The sequence below is a fragment of the Amphibalanus amphitrite genome, unplaced genomic scaffold (genome assembly GCF_019059575.1).
Source record: "Amphibalanus amphitrite isolate SeventyFive unplaced genomic scaffold, NRLGWU_Aamphi_draft 001706F_arrow, whole genome shotgun sequence".
Taxonomy (NCBI): Eukaryota; Metazoa; Arthropoda; class Thecostraca; order Balanomorpha; family Balanidae; genus Amphibalanus; species Amphibalanus amphitrite.
In genome coordinates, this window is record NW_024883199.1 from 14,806 (window position 1) to 35,080 (window position 20,275).

Sequence of the window (20,275 nt, forward strand, 5' to 3'; positions counted from 1 at the left end):
CTTGTCTATTATTCTAGTTAGGCAAATTGTTATAATGTTTGCATTATCCTATCAGCATATCTAATCGCACGTGCCAGTGCATAGCAGCCCTGCGGCATGGTTTCTTGGCAACGAGTTGTATGTTTAAGTGTCCAACGAATCAATGAATGCGGCGTCCAGACCGCATAAATACTGAATAGTTATTGCTCGGTATAAATATGACTCCAGGCTTGCAGTCACGACAAAAATCGGTCTCAAAGCACCCCATTGAGTCCCATTATAGCACACAGTGCCCCCCAGCTGCCGTAAATCACCCCTGATGACCTCACCTGACACGGTTTTACTGCTCCTCACCTGGCACAGTTTTACTGCTCCGCAATGAGCTCTCACTGGCGACTTGTACGGCCATGTATCAGCACACGGCACAAGGTTTTGTAATTACCCTCTGGATATTGATTTTTTCCACGATGGTATCGCGTGGCGCCGGAAAGCACAGGTCGGACACCTGGGTGCAAGACGCCGCCGATGTCGCCACCGACACCGTCAGTCGGGTCATTCGCGCGGCGACGGCGCAGTTGTCGACATTCGTCCCGGGTGGCTCGGGCCGCAAAGTGGGAAGTCCGTTTGGAAAGTGACATATGGTGTAATAGAAGCTCACAGCTATAGGTGATCGAGTGGTGGTACATTGTGGGCTCGAACTAAAAATTATCTTAAGATTTTCGTATTTACTTCTGTGGTGTTAGCACTTTGATACCGTGAAAAGTCAACAGGAGTCATCCATGTCAAAGTTTAACTCAAGATCTGCTTTGAAAACTCTTTTGCAGTCCAAGCAACAAAGCGGTGCCTTAATCTAAAAATACATCCGCTGTAAGTTTTTCTACTTCTATGGAAGATCTGTGATCAGTGATCGCGCTAATACTTCTGTACCAAGCCAAGCCCTCTTGGGCGTCTCGGCTAGCAAGCCAGTGTTTCGGTTAACGTCTAACGACAAACATCTGGCAATAAGATCGCTCGTCTCTTCGGCATCTTTTCGACCGAATCGATCTATCACAAGCAGATCATGAGCTACATCGGCAGCCTGCTGTCGGTGGGCCGCAACTGGACCGACCCCTCCACCGAGACCGGCTTTGACTACGAGCCCGAGCTGCGCGTCACCTGCTTCCACGACCCGCCCTACACGTTCGTCACGAGGCACGCCAACGGCTCGGTCTCCTTCGACGGCTACCTGTTCGACATCTGGCTGCTGGTGGCCGAGGCGCTGCGGCTGCGCTACCGCATGGTGCCCGCCTTCAACAACGGCTACGGCAGCCTCGGAGAGAACGGCACCTGGAACGGCATGGTCGGCGAGCTCGCCTACGGCAGGGCCGACGTGGCGCTCACGTGGCTGTTCGTCAAGCGCGATCGCGCCGCGGTGATCGACTACATTGACGCCGTGTCCGTGTCCGAGAGCACGACCGCCTTCTACACGTACCACGGCAGTGCGGCGATGCCGGCCCTCTCGGCGCAGATGTTCGGCTCCCTGATGCGACCACTTCACGTGGACGTCTGGTGGTCGCTGCTCGCCGCGCTGGTGGTGCTCTCCGGGGTGCTGCGCGCCTCTCTGCGCTTCAACCACGAGCGTGCCGAGGAGCGGCATAACGTCGCAGAGCTCGGCTGGGGTTCGTGTCTCTTCTCCTGTTTCCAGTCGGTGATGGGACAAGGCTGGCACACTGTCCCGAGCTCACTCGCCGCTCGCATAGTCACTATCTTCACTTGGCTGCTTGGCATCATCATCTCGGTAAGCTACACGGCCAACCTGATCTCCTACCTGACTGTGGTGAGACACGACCCACCACTCTACAGCCTCAGAGACTTCGTCGAGCGGCCCGACTGGCAACTGGCGGTGCCTCCCAGCTACAGCGTCATCGACGAATGGCGGACAAGCAAGGATGTTTACGAGCGTAGAATGCACGAGATCGTTGTCAGAAAGGAGCGCCTTATCCCGCTAGATTCACTTGTCGAGGATTCGCGACTGACCCTGCAGTCCAAGGTCCTGACATACATTGATCTACGAACGCTTAGCTTCACGATAGGCAGTGACATCTGCTCGCTTCTTTTGGTGCCGAACTTTCCTGTGAACACGAAAGGCTCTTACATGCTGATAGCTAGGAACAAGGAGAAACTAAAAGAACACATAAACGAGGCGATGTCGAAGATAAATGAAGCAGGCATCATTCAACGGCTTCAAGAGAAGTGGAAGATAACTGGAAGCACTTGTGAGCCACCAAGCGCTTTCCAGGCGCTTTCCTTCGGAAACCTGCTGGCTTTGATGGTGATTGTGCCATTCGGCGTAATCACAAGCGTTCTGGTGTTTGTCGGCGAGAAGGCGTGGAAAAAACGAAAGTCACGTAGAGCTCGACCCAAACAGGGCAGTGATTTGAAGGTGGCCTTGAAGCCGAAACTAGCCGCGTTGGAAATGAAATACAAGGCGTTTTAAGACGGATTAGCCATGCAAAATGTCCTTAGTAGTTAGTTGGGAAGTGACATATGGTGTAATAGAAGCTCACAGAGCTAGGTGATCGAGTAGTGGGTACAGTTATGTGGTGGTAGTTAGTAGCTAGGTACAGTCCACAGCAGAAGTAATTTGCGGTTTCAGTCATGAGTATGTTCTGCTTCTGAAGCTTGCAGGAACGATTAGCCAGACTACAATGAAACTTTGAATGTAGCTTACATTACTGCTCAGAATCCGTATCCGCGGTTGCTAATCTAATCATTCAAAACATTTGCACATTCACTCACGTCAAAACACGGACAAAACACTCAGGTCATCACTCTTACCCCCCCCCCCCCACCCTATTGGTCAGCGACGATGTGCTGATTCATCGTCAACGATTGCGGCTTTAACAGCGCGGGCGAAGCGGGCGGGAGGCAGCTGCGACAGGTGAGGTGGCAGGCTGTTCAGCAGAGCTGCAGCTCGATAGCCGAACCGCCGCTTGCCCGTTTCCAGCTGCAGACGGGGAAGATGGAAGAGGTGATCTTGCCTGGATTGTCTCTCGCGGATAGCGCTATTAGCGACGAACAGGGCTGCTAGTTGCTCGGGTTCTCGGCGCTGTATGACCTTGTGTGCGATAACAAGGGTGTGGAAATGGGACATACCGCGCGGGGACAACCACCCGAGTTTTGTTCGCAGGTCGGAGACATGGTCAAATTTACGGCGGCCGAAAATAACTCTAGCGGAAAAACTAAGAATTTTTTGGAGTCGATCAAATTTTTTTGGGACCGATCACCATAAACTGAAAGGCAGTACTGGATACGCGATACTGCAAGTGCCGTCACGAGCGTTCGAATGATGCCATCTGGAAGACAGTGGCGCGCGTGTGAAAGACCAATCAACAGTCCCGTACACCGGCGGCACACCGGAGTTCGGAGACGTGTGCGTCCCATGACAGAGTGCTGTCGAAAGTGACGCCAAGGTTCCCCAATCCCCACCTGTGCGCACAGCTGCAACGCTGCATCGCGGAATGGTACTCTAAAGTCTGGCAATTTAAGTGCGTTCACTTTGAGGGCGTTAGCGCAAAACCAGTTGTTTTGCGCGAGCGAGTCCTCCGAGCGCGAGATGAGAACTTCGAGGTCCCGAGCTGGACCGCTAACCAATACTTGAGTGTCATCCGCATACTGAAACACTTTTGCGTCGCCCGCCGGTATAGCGATAAGTTGTTAGAGAAAATGGTGAAAAGAAGCGGCCCTAACGCAAAGCCCTGGAAGACGCCCATGGCATTAGAAAGAGGCCTAGACAGCACTCTACGTCCGGATACATCTTTCAAAGACACGCTCTGAGTGTGTCCATGTAGATAGGCGACGAACCAGGAAATTTCAATGCCGTGTAAAGGCCTGGCTACACTATGCGTTTTCTTCGTGCGTTTTTTGCGTGTTTGCGTGTTTTGCGTGATATCGTTCTAGAAAAAAGAACGATATTACGTTTTTGTGATGTTTTTCACCTTAAATTTTAGTTACATAAGAGTTATATTAGCTTTTGTATATAACCAAAGTAAAAATTATATTGTTTATAACTTTTTCCTAGAACGATATTACGCAAACACGCAAACCTGCAAAAACGCACGCAGAAAACGCATAGTGTAGCCAGGCCTTAACATCAGGTTTTGCATCAGAAGATCGTGGTCAATCACGTCAAAACATTTACTGAGATCGAGAAGGCATAGCATTGACAAATCCCCCTATCAGTGGCGGACAGGATGTGTTCAGTGACGGACAGCAACGCGGTTTCCGTAGAGTGCCGGGGGCGGAAGCCGTGCTGGGAGGATGCCTATTGCCTATGTATGTTGCCTATGGAGGATAAAACAACTGATAGTTCTACCATAATGTAATCAATAGTCTGCGTGACTTAGGTAAGATAAGAATATGTTGGTTTAAGTGTTATCATTGCGTTACCTATGCCGTCCATTTAAGATAATAGCCAGTAGGTATGTGGTTGACACTTTGACAACAGCGGTCGGATAGCGATTGTTGTAAACGAAATATACCTATGAAAAAGTGACCCTGTTATCAAACGAACATGTCTATATGTAGGTAGGTTTGTCTATCGTATGTCTATGTGTGTTTATATTCAGGAGCAGGATAGATGCTTGCAAATAAAATATGGCCAGCGTTTTATTTCGTTCGTTGCTTAATCATCTAGGTCACTATTTAAATCCTTAAACACTGCATGATTTCACGTGTCTAGGTAATTAGGCATATAGGTACACTGTGCAGAAATTGAACCTACCTACAAACGGTGAATAGTAAATCGGCTTGCAGTAGGTATATTGGCAGACTTGGGACAGTCTAAATTCTACTTGTGTGGGTTGCAGCGAATTTCAGCGACAGGTGGGCAGGAACTTAAAGGGGTGTAATTTTATATCTCTTTGTGGGGGCTGATGCACCCACAATCCAGAAATATGCCCCCACAATGATGAAAATGCACCCACAACTCACAAGTCTTCTTTTACAAGCGCCCTTTCGAGAGCACGTCGCCCTTCGCATGCTCTAATGGCGTCCTCCTGACCGTCTCGCGTTCCTGCATCATATGGCGTTTTTAGTCACTCAGCGCCCTTCTGGGAGAATGGCGCCCTTTTAACAGCACTGCGCCCTTCTCATGGTCTAACGGCGCCCTCCTGAAAGTCTCACGCCTTTATGTCTCTGTCCACCGTGCATCCCTCGACTGTTCGGCGCCCTTCTGGCCTCTCATCGCCCCTGGACCACATAGCGTTTTCAATCACTCGGCGCCCTTCTAGGCAAATGGCGCCCTTTTCATGGTCTCACTGCGCCCTCATAACCGTCTGGCGCCCCTACGTCCCCACCAACTTAGCATTACTGACTGTTCTTCGCCCTTCTGACGTCTCTGCACCCCTGGATCATATAGCATTTTTAATCACCTGGCGCCCTTCTGGGAGAATAGCGCCCTTTTGACAGCACTGCACCCTTCTCTAACGGCGCTCGCCTGACCATCTCGCGCCCTTATGTTTGTGTTCACTTTGCATCCATTGACTGTTCGGCGCCCTTCTGGCCTCTCAGCGCCCCTAGACCATGTAACGTTTTTAAAGGGACCCTCCCACCTTAACATTAGATTTGAGTTGAGATAGCCAAAATGGGGTTCCTGGCTCACAATTACCGGTTTCGGCACTCACAACATCCAGAAATGCCTTAAATCGGAAATATTGAATTTCAAAATTGCAGCATTTTGATTCAGAGGGGCTAATGCATAGGAATACCCCTCTGAATGTGTGACGTCATCGCAGATATCTAACGATTTTTAAATGTTTGACTAAAACGTTTTGTAGCACGCGGTGGTATATGCTGCTTTGCGCGCAACAAATGCCGCACTTTCAAATAAAGTCGCTAGGAACAGCGGAGGTCCCAAAAAGTAAACAAAAGTAAAAGTCTAATATCTTGAAAACCGGTGAATATTTTTCGATGAAATTTGGTAGATATTCGTTTTTGCTCTTTCTGAACCGAGCGACATCACTTTCATGCCAATTCATTAACTTTTTTGAAGGTGGGAGGGTCCCTTTAAAGGGACCCTCCCACCTTAAAAAAAGTTAATGAATTGGCACGAAAGTGATGTCGCTCGGTTCAGAAAGAGGGAAAACGAATATCTACCAAATTTCATCGAAAAATATTCACCGGTTTTCAAGATATTAGACTTTTACTTTTGTTTACTTTTTGGGATCTCCGCTGTTCCTAGCGACTTTATTTGAAAGTGCGGCATTTGTTGCGCGCAAAGCAGCATATACCACCGCGTGCTACCAAACGTTTTAGTAAAAGATTTAAAAATCGTTAGATCTCCGCTGACGTCACAAATTCTAAGGGGGCATACCAATGCACTAGCCCCTTAGAATCCGAAAACTGCAAGTTTGAAATTCCATATCTCCGAATTAAAGCATTTGTCGATGTTGTGAGTGCCCAAACCGGTATTTGCAGGCCATGGCCACCAATTTGGCTATCTCAACTCAAAACTAATGTTAAGGTGGGAGTGTCCCTTTAATCGCTTGACGCCCTTCTCGGAGAATGGCGCCCTTGCCATGATCTCACGGCGCCCTCGTAAACTTCTGGCGCCCCTACAGCTGGGCACCCACAATCCTTTTAAGAAAATTACACCCCTGGGAACTTTAACTGCACTAGAACTTATCAGCAATTTCACTAAAAGCCTAATCTAATCTGCTTGCAAAACTTGGCGTGACACGCTAAACCCAAAAGCCGCACAATGTAAGTAGATATACATGCAATGGAGGCATCACGGGTATCTAAACGTGAGCCGACTGGAATATCATAGGCTATCATGCAGGAGGCTGTGACATGACCAGTGTAGGTGGAAGGGGAGGCGGGGGGAGGGGACATTGAGCTGTGAATCTCTAGTAGCTTTTTTTTCTTAAAGGGACCCTCCCACCTTAACATTAGATTTGAGTTGAGATAGCCAAAATGGGGTCCCTGGCTCAAAATTACCGGTTTCGGCACTCACAACATCGAGAAATGCCTTAAATCGGAAATATTGAATTTCAAAATTGCAGCATTTTGATTCAGAGGGGCTAATGCTTAGGAATACCCCTCTGAATGTGTGACGTCAGCGCAAATATCTAACGATTTTTAAATGTTTGACTAAAACGTTTTGTAGCACGCGTTGGTATATGCTATTTGCGCGCAACATCTGCCGCAAACGCCGCACTTCTAAAATAAAGTCGCTAGAAACAGCGGAGATCCCAAAAAAGTAAACAAAAGTAAAAGTCTAATATCTTGAAAACCGGTGAATATTTTTCGGTGAAATTTGGTAGATATTCGTTTTCGCTCTTTCTGAACCGAGCGACATCACTTTCATGCCAATTCATAAACTTTTTTGAAGGTGGGAGGGTCCCTTTAATAGTTAATACGTCAACCAGAAAATTTTGCGTCACGTCGAGGTCATGTCATCACCGGAAAAGTCCCGCTGCTATATGTTGCATATTTGTCGATTTGGATTGTGGACTGTGGAGGCGAATACCTACGTTTGAGATGTTTCTTATTTTAAATATATCCTGAACGTTCGAGTAAGGAAGGTATTGGTAAAAAACCGCCGGGCTTCATACGACCCGTTACCCTTCTAAGTGCGAGAGTTAAGGTAGAAAGTATAACATATTGTTACGTCTCTGGGTATGAGAGCAGTCATTATATATTAAACCGCGATTAGGTAGAACAAATCTTGTAAACGTCGAATATTTTTCTTCCTATGAGCGATTTAATAATTTAGCCCGTACCGCCGACATCTTTTGGGCGCTCAAGGTAAAAAATACATTTTATACCTATAAAAATACCTACGACATATTTCAGACCAAACCAAATGTCTACTAGACCTTTAACAGTTTGTTAGTCGTCTAGACCCTATATATTTTATAGTCACCGTGCTATGTATGGCCTTGGTCTAGACGTTTAACAAATCATTTAAACGACATCTGATAATTTTCTCTCCTTGCCACGTGAAACAATCGTAAACAGTAAACACTGTCTACGGTGCGGAATAATGTAAATTATCGCGCACCGTAAACATTGTTTATAATTACTTCACGTGCAAAGAGAGAAAATTATATGTCGTGTAACTGATTTGTTAAGCGTCTAGACGAACTGTTAGTAGCACGGTCATTGAATACTAGTTAGTAGTCTAGTAGACATTTCGACTAGTCTGAAATATGTCGTATCTTTATATAAAATATATTTTTTACCTTTAAGCGCCCGGAAGATATCGGCGGTACGGGAGAAGATTATTAAACCGCTCGTAGGAACAAAACTATAGGCGAGACGTCTAAAAGATTTGTTCTTCCTAATCGCGGTTTAATATATACCTACCTATTAAAGTTCTATATCCGAAAAGTATGACTTCCGTAATAGGTAGTGTACCGCAAAAACGCATCTATTCAGAGCTACAGTAGATGTCGGAGGCCTTTGAAAGTCGCAGGATGTTATAACGTCATTAGTAGCCACAAGTTGTATATCTCGGAATTTTGATATCGATGACCTAAGGTCAGGTCAATTTCTCGACCTCCCCATTATAAGTCAATGGGGGAAAATCAACTCCCTGTTTTAACCACTAAAACGGGTCGGAATGGCCCCAATACCATACATGACTTCATATACGATCAACCTTCACTACCTTGGGATCTGTTTTGCTGTTGGGCAGCTGTAAGGTCATGTGACGTCAGCAAAGGTCACCAAAGTTTGTTTTGCCAATAACTCCGTACAGGAACAAGATACAGCCGCGCAGATGGTCTCGTTGTGTTCAGCTCGTCAAGGCGCATCGAATGGTATACATGATGACCTCGAGGTCACGTGACCTGAGGTCAACCTTTGACCTTGACCTTTCGAGGTCAACATATATCATTCGATGCGGATTGACGAGAGGATTACGGTGCTGCCCTTAGTTTGTGCCTATCGTGATTAATACGAGAGTTATTCGAGAAAAACTCTCCATATTTAGCGCCGCCATTTTGACTTTTTTGATCCCTGTGACGTCATCTTTGACCTGACCTGAAGATGACCTTTGTAAAAATTGTAGACCTTATTCGTGCGTACCCCATGCCGTTTACCGCTTGTCGCTATCTTGCTTCGTTCTCGAGATCTCGGGGGGGGGGGGGGGGCGGTCATCCACCCCACCCCACCCCCGTCGGTTCTAAGTTGGCGCAGACCCCCGTCGGTGCGCGGCTTAACATTATCAGCCATCAGGTCAGTGTCATGATGCGATTCGATTTTCAAACCCATATTATAACAGAGGCATCGAGACCCATCAGTCATGAGGGTACCCCGTGCCCATGACATCAACAATAATAATTATCGCTAATGGCCGGACAACGATGGGAACACAGCTAAGCAATTATTGACGAGGAACCGCGATAACTGAGCCTGGACGCACGATAAGCTACGCTTATGCAGTCTCCTGAGACTCTGCTTATCAGGTATGTAAAATAATACAGGCAGGGATGGATCGTTCAATTGTTTTTCTGTTCAGTGCTGTGGAGCGAGTGGTTCATTATAACGCACCAATGGACTAATCAAGAGGTAAACCTGACCACCATCATGGGTGTCGATTTGTATACCTTTGGGGGTGCTGCAGCACCCCCAATGCTCAAATGAGCACCCCCAATGGTTTTCCGGGCACCCCCAATGGTTTTGTCCCTCAATAACTCTGCTTGAGGAAAATAATTGTTCTGCAGTAGTTCACTACTAAAAATAAAACAAGTACGCAATTTACAAGGCATGAAATAAAGATGTAAAGAAAAGAAAATTTAGATTTAAGAAGAAGGGCGAAAAAAAACGTTAAGTTGCAAAGATGGTGTGGGTCCGTCGTACACGGGTGTCGGACCCTTAGAGCTGCTGGCGCGTACCCTTTACAAGCCAGCAGGGGGCTCCAGAGACCGGCGACGGGCCCTCAGAGGCCGGCAAAGGGTCATCAGAGGCCGGTGGTATGTACCTTCAGAAACCCTGTGGGGTCATCTTTAGAGACCGGAACGGGCTCAGGCGCTGATGGGGCCCTCAGAGTCGCCGGTGTGGGGCCTTCAAATGTCACCGGTGGCAGGGTGGCCGTCACATGCGCACTTGTGGGGCCTTCAGAAGCTACGATGTTGGGCCCTCAGAGCCGCCGATATAGGGCCTTAAGAGGCACTAGTGTGGGGCCCTCAGATATGGCAATGTGGGGCCCTCGGACTGGAGGCGCCGGTGTGGGGGCTCTCAGAGACACTGGTTTAGGGCCATCACAGGCGCGCGTTGGGCCCTCAGAACTGCTGTTACGGAACGGATCCTTCATAGGCCGACAAGAAGATATCAAGAGGTCACCGGTGCCTTCAGGAGTCTTGTGGGGTTCTCAGAGACTGGCATGGTGCGCTCAGACGCCGCTGGGACCCTCCGTGTCACCTGTGTGGGGCCGTCAGGGTCGCTGGTAACTGTCAAGGGCCCTCAGAACCGCCCATGTAGGGTTTTTAAAGGCATTGGTATAGGGCCTCAGAGTTAGGGGTGTGGGGCCCTCAGAGACGCCGGTGTGGCGCTCAGGGGCGCCGGTGAGGGCCCTCACAGTCGCCGTTATAGGGGCCCTCAGAGAAATGGGTGTGGGGCCATTACAGGCGGGTGTGCAGCTCCTAGAGCTGGCCCCCTAGAGGCCGGTTAAGACCCCCAGAGGCCGGCACTAGTGGCCCTCAGAGGCTGGCTTGGGGCCCTTATGGAGATCTTAATGTTAGTACTTTTGGGCCCATGAGGTGTTCTTACGAGCCCTGTGGGGCCCTTCTGAGTCCAAATACATATAGCCAACGTGGACCCTCAGTGGCCAATTGGCGCCGCAGTGCCCCTCAGGCCCGAATAATCCGATGGGCCCCTGAACCTGATGGGGCGGGGGGGGGGCTCACGGGCCCACCTGGCTACGCCACTGAGGAAAATCGTAAACCCATAAATATCGAATTGCAATCACCTGTTATTTTTTTCAGCGATTATTGTGATCGTCTGATAAACGCCAGAGCCTCGTAGCTATACCGTTGCCTCCCGCGCAATGTCCGCCCCTGCGGACCGCAGGGGCTGCTGCACCGGTGCTAATCGCGGTCATCGGTTTCTGTCACCTTATTACAGAGGTGTCGGGGCTGCTGCCGAGCTGCCGGCAAATGTACGCGTTTTTTTCGGAAAGATGTTTATGTAATGAGGTAGCCAAGTACTAGGACGAGCAGAATGATTTTGAAGAACGTTCAACCTTTGGGAAATATTAGTGGAAATCCCGGGATTATCAGTACCTCATGGGGATACACAACCATGCCTTGTAGGTACGGTTGTGCCCCATGGCAAAGCTACAATCTTTCACCCGGTGCAGGGGTTGAGCACCCCCAACCATTTTGAAAAATCGACACCCCTGACCACCATCGTAGTCAAGTGCCACCCGCCTCTAAACATGACGTCACTAAAACGTCATTTTTTGCAAGATATTTCCGACGGGTTTCGCTAAAATTTTCAGGAAACATGTCAAATTGATGTATGATAAGGTTCTGAGAGTGTGACGTCACTGGTGTAGCGCGTTTAGAAGTTATTGGCGAAAAACCAGTGCAGCGGGGCGCGAGTTATCAGGCACTGGGGCTCACTTAGGGCTTCAGCTCAGTGCCCAGCCTTGACCTAAAACACAGTTGGAATAAAAATATCCTGTTTAAATCCAAGGTCAGACACCTGCCTACATATGCCCTTTTCAGCGCTGTCTAAACGTCTTCCGAGCACTAACGAACGCGAGAAAACCGTCGGGACGGGGGCACCGGCACCAATCTCTCACGTCTCCCCTCGACGAAGTAGGATTATGAATCCTAGGATATTGGTAACCATAATAAAACTTTTTAGTTTTCCGAATCCTTAGCCAGCAGCTACAGATACAGACGTAACGTAAAGCAACCATCCGGATGGTCTCATCGCAATTATCGCAATTCAATTGAATTACCAAACTCACATTGGAAAAGGCAGATAAAGTTTTCTCCCTAATATGGTAGCACTAATCACGATCTGGCACTTGGTCAAAGGTGAGCATCAGTTGACGAACTTGAACCGTCCCACTTGTGAGTTTTCTGTGATTATTTTTGTTTGGTTTGGAGCTCAAGCTGTTTATGCGCTTGTGTCATATGCTGGGCCGCGCTGGTTATATTTTTATTTTTCTCGCGATGGTGCTGAGCATATTAGCCTCAAGGTCTAGCAAATTCTGCTGGTTTCAAGCCATCCTTGTTCTATCGGGGATGGCTTGGCTTTATGCTCTTAGAATGAAGGATAAATGGAAGAGAATATTTGAATTGGAAGGCAAGGTAAGTTTATTAGTGTGGTATTTTCTTGTCTGTAGTTTTGGCTCGACTGTTTTAAGTTCCATCACTATTCGCTGGTTTTGGTTAATTTTGTTTCCACATTTTACGACTGCAACTCATTGGTTGAAAGAGCTAGCTTGAGCTAACTCAAACAGGCTACCTATGCTAACAGATAATGATCATAATTATTTGCCTTATTGTTATGCCCAGGCTCCACTACGGACACTACATGATTCTCTGTGCGATTTTGTGATAATGCGAGAATGCGAAGCCCTTGGAGATGCCAGAACATGTTCATCTCATGATCTAGTGCAAAGGGATGCGCTGAGCCACACTGCGGAAATTGCATTATTAAATGTCAAGCAATATTGCTCATGCATTATTGCATTATCTCAAAAAAGTTCAGAATTCTGAACTTTTTTCAAAGCCACTGTGTACATACGATGTATGTTATAACCACCCTTGAACCACTGCCATTTCTAGCTGCTCCGGAAATCCACTGATATGTCGCTGACACCTTTCTTCACCCTGATACCTCCCACCCCCATATCCATATGCCTCTCTTACCATTATGCCTTTCCTGACACCTTCCTTCACCCTGATACCTCCAATATCCATATGCCTCCCTTACCATTATGCTTTTCCTGACACATTCCTTCACACTGATACCCCCCCCCCCCCATATCCATATGCCTCCCTTACCATTATGCCTTTCATTTTCACACCCTTATGCCTCCCATACCCTCATCCCTCCCATACTGCCATACCTGACCCTGGTGCCTTCCATGCCCTAAAGACCTCCCGGCTCCCATGCCATAATTTCTGACCGTAATACCCCCCTAACCCCTCAAGCCCACTACACAAATACCTTCCCTTATCATTGAAGCACACTGCCATCCCTTCCCTACCTAAAAAGCCCACGTCCCTAACACTTCCTGTCCTGTAGTTCAGTTGGTACAGCATTGGAGGCTGGTAGTGAGGGCCCGGGTTAGAGTCGCTCCAGCTCTCGATGTTTGAGACTCCTGACGGGGATGGTCTGCGGTTGTTGGGAGCAGCCGCAGCCAGTTGAATGAAGTCAGTTGAGTGGGACAGTCCGTGTCCGGCTTTGAAGGGCACGTTAAACTTTGGCATCTAAATTCTCCCTTTACCCGGAATTGCGCGATCCGAATGAAGGGATCAGGGTCTACGCAAGTTACAAGCTCTGCTTAGCGTGGGCTCCGGCTCCGTCAATCCGTCCATTCAAACATTCGAGATAAATTTATTTTAAAAAAACTTCCTGCTCTAACGTCCAACTCCTGTAGCACCACTCCTAACCCCTGCACTGAACTCCACTGCCCTTATGCTCCATCCTTAAAGCCCACTTTACACCTCCCCTCACGTCCCTTACCGCAGGTAGTGGTGCTGACGGGCGCCAGCTCGGGCCTGGGCGAGGCGCTGGCCCACCGACTGTACGCGGCTGGCTGCCGGCTGATCCTGCTCTCCCGCCGTGTGGACCAGCTGGAGAGGGTCAAACAGGAGGTCATGATGGCACACAGGGTGAGTACCGCTACAGCGAGGTCGGCGGGCGGACCCCTAAATGGGATCCGAATGTGCTTGATTGGGGTGAGTGACATTGGGAGGAAATTGGTGGTGGTGAAGTGATGAATAATGGATAGTCAAGTTTATTATTTTAATCATGACAATTGTTGGTTTACTTGGATTGTTTGGAAATATAAAATTCGCGAAAAAGCCATCGTCGATGATTTTTTTTCAGTCCGGGCATGCTGACACTCAATTTATTTTTGAATAATGAATGCTTTTGAAATGAAGCATCACAAGCCAATTTACTATTTAGTTAAACTTAACAGATAGAAGAGCCTGTATGCACAGACCTAGTGTGATACATTGGCCTTGTAATAACTCATCTTTTTTATCATTCGTCATACAGTTTACCTTAGAGGGACTATCCCACCTTTAACATGGGGTTTGAGTTGAGATAGCCAAGTTTGCGGCGAGGTTCAGAAACCACTATCTATCTAGGTTGCAACCCCCGCGGCCTCTTGGTGTTGAAGAAATTCGTTCCCTTCATTTGAAAATGGGCCTTGTACAAGGCCCTATCTTCAACATGGAGCGACCGTTAGTGTGACGTCACCTCGTTTAGTCATTCTGATTTAAATGGGTTTGTTCGTGGAAAAATCGCTTAAAACTTGGTCTGAACTTTGTTGTGGTGCCTACAGAGTAAAAAGAATCAGCTTTATGACAGTAATGTGGCCTGGGGAAGGAGGTAATTTTGGGCTGTGACGTCACATATTTGAAAGTTTGTGTTTGGAATATGGGAAGCCTAAGATGTTTAATGAAAAATAAATGCCAGAACCGTGTTCCTGGTCATCCAATCTATAAAGTCGGGCACAATTTAACTGGTTTTAACAACATTTTAGAAGGTGGGATAGTCCCTTTAAAGGGACCCTCCCACCTTCAAAAAAGTTTATGAATTGGCATGAAAGTGATGTCGCTCGGTTCAGAAAGAGCGAAAACGAATATCTACCAAATTTCACCGAAAAATATTCACCGGTTTTCAAGATATTAGACTTTTACTTTTGTTTACTTTTGTTGGGATCTTCGCTGTTTCTAGCGACTTTATTTTAGAAGTGCGGCGTTTGCGGCAGATGTTGCGCGCAAATAGCATATACCACCGCGTGCTACAAAACGTTTTAGTCAAACATTTAAAAATCGTTAGATATTTGCGCTGACGTCACACATTCAGAGGGGTATTCCTAAGCATTAGCCCCTCTGAATCAAAATGCTGCAATTTTGAAATTCAATATTTCCGATTTAAGGCATTTCTCGATGTTGTGAGTGCCGAAACCGGTAATTGTGAGCCAGGGACCCCATTTTGGCTATCTCAACTCAAATCTAATGTTAAGGTGGGAGGGTCCCTTTAACCGCATTCGCCATACATGATTTTCATCTTTTATCTAGAACTAGAATGCTGGCTTTTGCCAAGTTCCGGGTGCTCCGTTATGGCATGTCGCTGATTGTGCAACTTTATTTGCGATGTAGACTCGTTAATCCCGCCGTTATCGTGTCGATGATGCATTAACAATCAAAAAGACTCGCCAAGCTGCATTCATTTTACACGACTATCCGGCGCAGCGTCCATTGCGTGAACAGAATATCCTGGCAACTTTCTAGTCACTTTTTCTGTCTGCCTAAATCATCGAACGTCGAGTGAGTGGAAGTCTATGGCCAGCTATGACGCGCAGGACCTGGCGAATAATTCACGAACCAACCAGCCAAATTGGAGGGTTTGCCATAACCAATTTAAGCTGAAAGCCGAGAGAACCGCATGTGGCCAAATGCGTCGTCCTCCCGGAGTCAGTAGAATTCTCGACACAGACGTTAATTACATATAATTACATATATATTAATTACATAATACGTGGGTAAGTTTCTGACTACTGACCGTTTCCCGGTCAGTAGTCTGAACATTGAATGATGTATCACTGACTGACGCTCCGTCCCCTGTACAGAGGGCCACCGTGTACCCGTCCGTGGTACTGTCCCTTGCGCACACTGTAACACTGACTGCTCCTGTGGTACACTGTGTACCCTGTACAGAGGGCCACCGTGTACCCGCCCGTGGTACTGTCCCTGGCGCACACTGTACTGACTGCTCCTGTGGTACACTGTGTACCCTGTACAGAGGGCCACCGTGTACCCGCCTGTGGTACTGGAACTGGACCTGGCACAAACCCAGTCAGCGCAGCAGGCGGCGCGGGCGGCTCTGGCCGTGTTCGGACATGTGGACATTCTCATCAGTAACGCCGGAATCAGCTACAGGTAGGAGGTGGCGCAGACGCGCGGTAACTATTTGTAAATGGGACATTTGTAAGATATAAAAGGGACTCAAAGGCTCAGAGCTTGTGATCAGCGAAAGCGAAGATCAAATCAGCCGGCTTAGTGAGGACAATTATAATAAGAAACTGATCGAAGCTCTCGTTTTGGTAAAACATTGGGTGTTTTATATGCGTAGGTTTCAAATGCGCATGCTATATTGGGTCAATTTTTATAGCAAAGGGTAGTGTGATTTTAATGATACTCGAGTTTGAAAAAGCCCCAGTGATTATTACGACTCAACTGAAATGAAAACATCAAAACAAAAACAAAACCAATGAAGCTACACCATTCAAGTGTCTAAAACACTCTCACCCCCGTCGCCCTCTCCCTGACAGAGGCGAGGCGTCCGAGACGACGCCGTCGGTGGACGCCCAGCTGATGCAGGTCAACTACCTGGGTCAGCTGGCAGTGCTGAAGACGCTGCTACCCTCCATGTTGGAGCGGCGCGCCGGTCACCTGCTCTGCGTCAGCTCCGTCCAGGGCCGCATCGCCATACCCTATCGGTGAGAGTTTTGTGTTAGTGTTGGGCGATGTCCAGGGCCGGATCGTCATTCCTTATCGGTGAGATTTTTGTGTCAATGTTGGGCTATGTTTGGGGGCGGATCGCCATTACCCTATCGGTGAGAGTATTGTGTCAATGTTGGGCGATGTCCAGGGCCGGATCGCCATACCCTATCGGTGAGAGTCTTGTGTCAATGTTGGGCTATGTTTGGGGGCGGATCGCCATTACCCTATCGGTGAGAGTTTTGTGTTAATGTTGGGCTATGTCCAGGGCCGGATCGCCATACCCTATCGGTGAGAGTTTTGTGTCAATGTTGGGCTGTATTTGGGGCCGGATCGCCATACCCTATCGGTGAGAGTTTTGTGTTAATGTTGGGCTGTGTTTGGGGCCGGATCGCCATACCCTATCGGTGAGTTTTGTGTCAATGTTGGGCTGTGTTTGGGGCCTCCTCGTCATTCCCTATCGATGGGGGGGGGGGGGGTACAGTACGACGATAACTGAGGAACATGAAATGTCTCTGTCAGTATCTTAGGATGTAGCATTTCCTTTGTATGCTGCAGGGTTGGCAGGGGGTGGCAAAAACTGGTTTTTGCCAGTGGTTTTAACCGGTTTAAACCGGCTGGCAGAAACCCTGGTGGCAAGAACTGGCAAAAACTGGCTAAAACTCAGATGGCCAAACCTACAACTTTTCTAGTTAGGAATGGATTTGAAATGTACAAATGCATTTCTGGTAGTTATATAGATGCACTAAACATTCTAAAGCTGCCTCACTACTTATCCCTGCTTAAAATGTCTATGCATGTCGGTAGACATCCACAACGGAACATATTTCCATGTAGGGGAGAGTGGGGCAAGACAGCCACGGTAAGTAAGGTGCCATGCGGTGCCGTGCGCATATCAGTGGCAGATGCCCCTTCGCACTTCTGATTGTGCAGGACTCACCCAGTCACCCTTGCACTGGCTCATTTGTCACCCCAAAAGGCATCTTACTAGCTCCTTATGGAAAGCCCATGAAAATGTTTGAGTTATGAAGCATTTCATTCTTAGGTGCTGTTTTTATCCGCTGGGACTGAGAGCGTGAGATGATGTTTTTCGTACTCCAGCGTAGATGGGTACGATGGGAAGTCGTATGGCTACCCATCTACGCTGGAGTACGAAAAACATCATCTCATGAAGCATTTCAATGGTCAATGTCACTTCTGTTTGAAAGCATAAAGCTTTCACCGAATTCTCCTTCAAATGCTTCATGTTCAAATTCATGTCCAAGCATAGCATTGTGATATTTCTTAGTTTTTGCCAGTTTTTGCCACTTTTTGCCGGTTAAAACCGGTTTAAACCAGCAAATGGCATAAACTAGTTTTTGCCGGCAAAAATGCCAACCCTGGTATGCTGTGATCTATCGTTTTGTTTAAAGGCTGAAACAGACTCTTTCCGCGTTCAGGAAATCGCATGCGAGAGCCTATTCAAATACATTGTAATTCTTCTCGCATCAATCGCTTGCGGGAGGTGCGTGCGATTGATGCGAGCGTGCTTCCATGTATTTGAATAGGCTCTCGCATGCGATTTCCTGACTGCGGAAAGAGTCTGTTTCAGGCTTAAGTCAGCTGCATTTTGATTTGGTGTGAGTCATATTGTAACCTGCACAAAGTATTTCTTCTTACACTGCCAAACGATGTATACGAGTACGGGTAATCATATGTTCATTGGTACCTGTATTTCGCACACATTAATTAATTAATTATCTACTCAGACCCATAATCATTATCATGCTCCTCTATCTCATTCCTCATTCACCATGCATCTCACGGCTCGGCCCTCTCTTCTCTTTACATGGTATGATTCAATCACCTAACGCCCCCCCCCCCCCGCCGTACAGGTCGGCCTACGCCGCGTCCAAGCACGCCCTGCAGGCGTTCTGTGACTCATTGCGGGCAGAGGTAGCCGACAGAGGCGTACTGGTGACCGTGGTATCACCATCCTACATACGAACGGAACTCTCCAGGAACGCGGTCACCGCCACCGGCGACGCTTATAACAGTGAGAGACGAATGGCGGGATGGGGTTTGGAGGATTGCTATGCGGTAGGAATGGGCGTGGTGTTAGTGGGTTAAGCTTGGAGGAAATACGCTGGAAAGGGTATATAAGTATGACAAGGGATGGTAAACTAAACAAGGTTGATATCTGTTGGTTTTGCATATTTTTCGTTGTCGGTGTACCGTTTACCAAAGTGCACCACATTTTGATATACCATATTTACCTTCTGGATTTTATTTTATCGGGTGTTATGTTCTTGCAGCACACTCGAATTTTTAATTTCATGACGTAATATCCCATATCCCCCGCCTGCCTGCGTTAGAACTAGCCCTCACTCCCTGGTAGTTCCAACACTTGACACCCCCTTCCCCCTCTTTCAGAGCTGGACGCCACTACTGCGTCCGGTATGAGTACCGACGAGGCCGCCGACCGTGTGTTGGACGCGCTGCTACACCACCGACCCGAAACCCTGATATCGCCGCTCAAAGACCGGCTGGCCGTCCTCCTCAGGCATCTGGTGCCGAGCGTGTTCTTTTGGCTGATGGAGAGGCGCGCCCGCGCCGGAACCGGTAGACCCGGTAGATGAGGGTAGAGGAAGGTAGGGTGAGGGGTTAGGATAGAATCGGGGAGGGGGCGTTGGTGAGATGGTTACAACGAGTGCGGGCCTGGGTACTAAGTTATGAGACGAGCTTAGGAGTGGGAAGCGCGGGGAGAGAGAGAGAGAGAGAGAGAGAGAGAGAGAGAGAGAGAGAGAGAGAGAGAGAGAGAGAGAGAGAGAGAGAGAGAGAGAGAGAGAGAGAGAGAGAGAGAGAGAGAGAGCGCTGATTTAATGACCATCAAGAGGAGCTCAAATATATGAAAGGGTGGGGCTCATGGGGGAGGTGTAGAAGGTAGGCAGAGGAAGGGATGGCGCTCACGATTCACGGGCTCGAGCCCTCAGACGTGTCCGATGTTCATATAGGTAGCCCTCAGCTGCACGATCGATCGTCGCTGAAATTGTTTACACACACACACGTATTTGTGTGCTCGTGCGTTCGGTGCGTACACTTATAGTGAAAGGGTCGGCTCAGTTAAATACTCTAGTCGAATGCTCGTCATTTGTTACATTTGGCCATGGCGTATGAAATGGGCAGCTGTTATCTGCTCATTGTTATTCCTTGTTATGGGTATTTATTCTGTGATTTACCTGGGTTTTCTGTTTATATACAGTTACGTAGCACAAAGCGAGGTGTTTGTTGGTACTAGTTTGGCATTAACAGCCGGGCAGATCGCAAACCACTGCAACTACATTGGACCAACGTCTGGTACCTGCCCAGCTTTTCATGATATGATTCACAGTTGAGTTAGAAACACAAAACTCTAGTAGTTTGTAGGGAAGGGATGAATCATTGGCTCAGGAAGCCCGGGACGAGATTGGACTCTGGGCCATGGGTCGGAAGACGCTAGTAGTCTACCAAGATATGAAGAAGATATCAAGAGTGAGAGATCAATTGTGCCGTGCAAAGGCAAAAAAGATAGCGTTAGGATGACCTCTGACGTGTCGTAATGGCCCTGACCTGACGCAATCGTTTTGCCCTTG

General features: G+C 48.0%; 2 protein-coding genes across 2 annotated transcripts; both read left to right on the top strand.

Moving 5' to 3' along the window:
* Positions 1 to 345: 345 nt before the first annotated feature.
* LOC122374758 (glutamate receptor 1-like) lies at positions 346 to 2,481 on the top strand. Its single transcript, XM_043353708.1, has one exon. The coding sequence runs from the start codon at positions 1,040 to 1,042 to the stop codon at positions 2,453 to 2,455; it is 1,416 nt and encodes a 471-aa protein (XP_043209643.1). The 5' UTR covers positions 346 to 1,039; the 3' UTR covers positions 2,456 to 2,481.
* A 9,538-nt stretch (positions 2,482 to 12,019) lies between these two features.
* On the top strand, positions 12,020 to 19,919 carry LOC122374748 (dehydrogenase/reductase SDR family protein 7-like). Its single transcript, XM_043353685.1, has 6 exons — positions 12,020 to 12,287; positions 13,677 to 13,820; positions 15,967 to 16,103; positions 16,496 to 16,663; positions 18,539 to 18,699; positions 19,077 to 19,919. Exons 1-6 carry the CDS (start codon positions 12,096 to 12,098, stop codon positions 19,280 to 19,282), a joined length of 1,008 nt encoding a protein of 335 aa, XP_043209620.1. The 5' UTR covers positions 12,020 to 12,095; the 3' UTR covers positions 19,283 to 19,919.
* The last annotated feature ends 356 nt before the right edge of the window (positions 19,920 to 20,275 follow it).

Excerpts from the sequence above, each read along its gene's own strand:
- LOC122374758 (XM_043353708.1), top strand. The coding sequence starts at position 1,040 with ATGAGCTACATCGGCAGCCTGCTGTCGGTGGGCCGCAACTGGACCGAC.
- LOC122374748 (XM_043353685.1), top strand. The coding sequence starts at position 12,096 with ATGCGCTTGTGTCATATGCTGGGCCGCGCTGGTTATATTTTTATTTTT. Across the intron at positions 12,288-13,676 it reads TATTTGAATTGGAAGGCAAG|GTAGTGGTGCTGACGGGCGC; the intron begins GTAAGTTTATTA and ends CCCTTACCGCAG. Across the intron at positions 13,821-15,966 it reads AGGTCATGATGGCACACAGG|AGGGCCACCGTGTACCCGCC; the intron begins GTGAGTACCGCT and ends TACCCTGTACAG.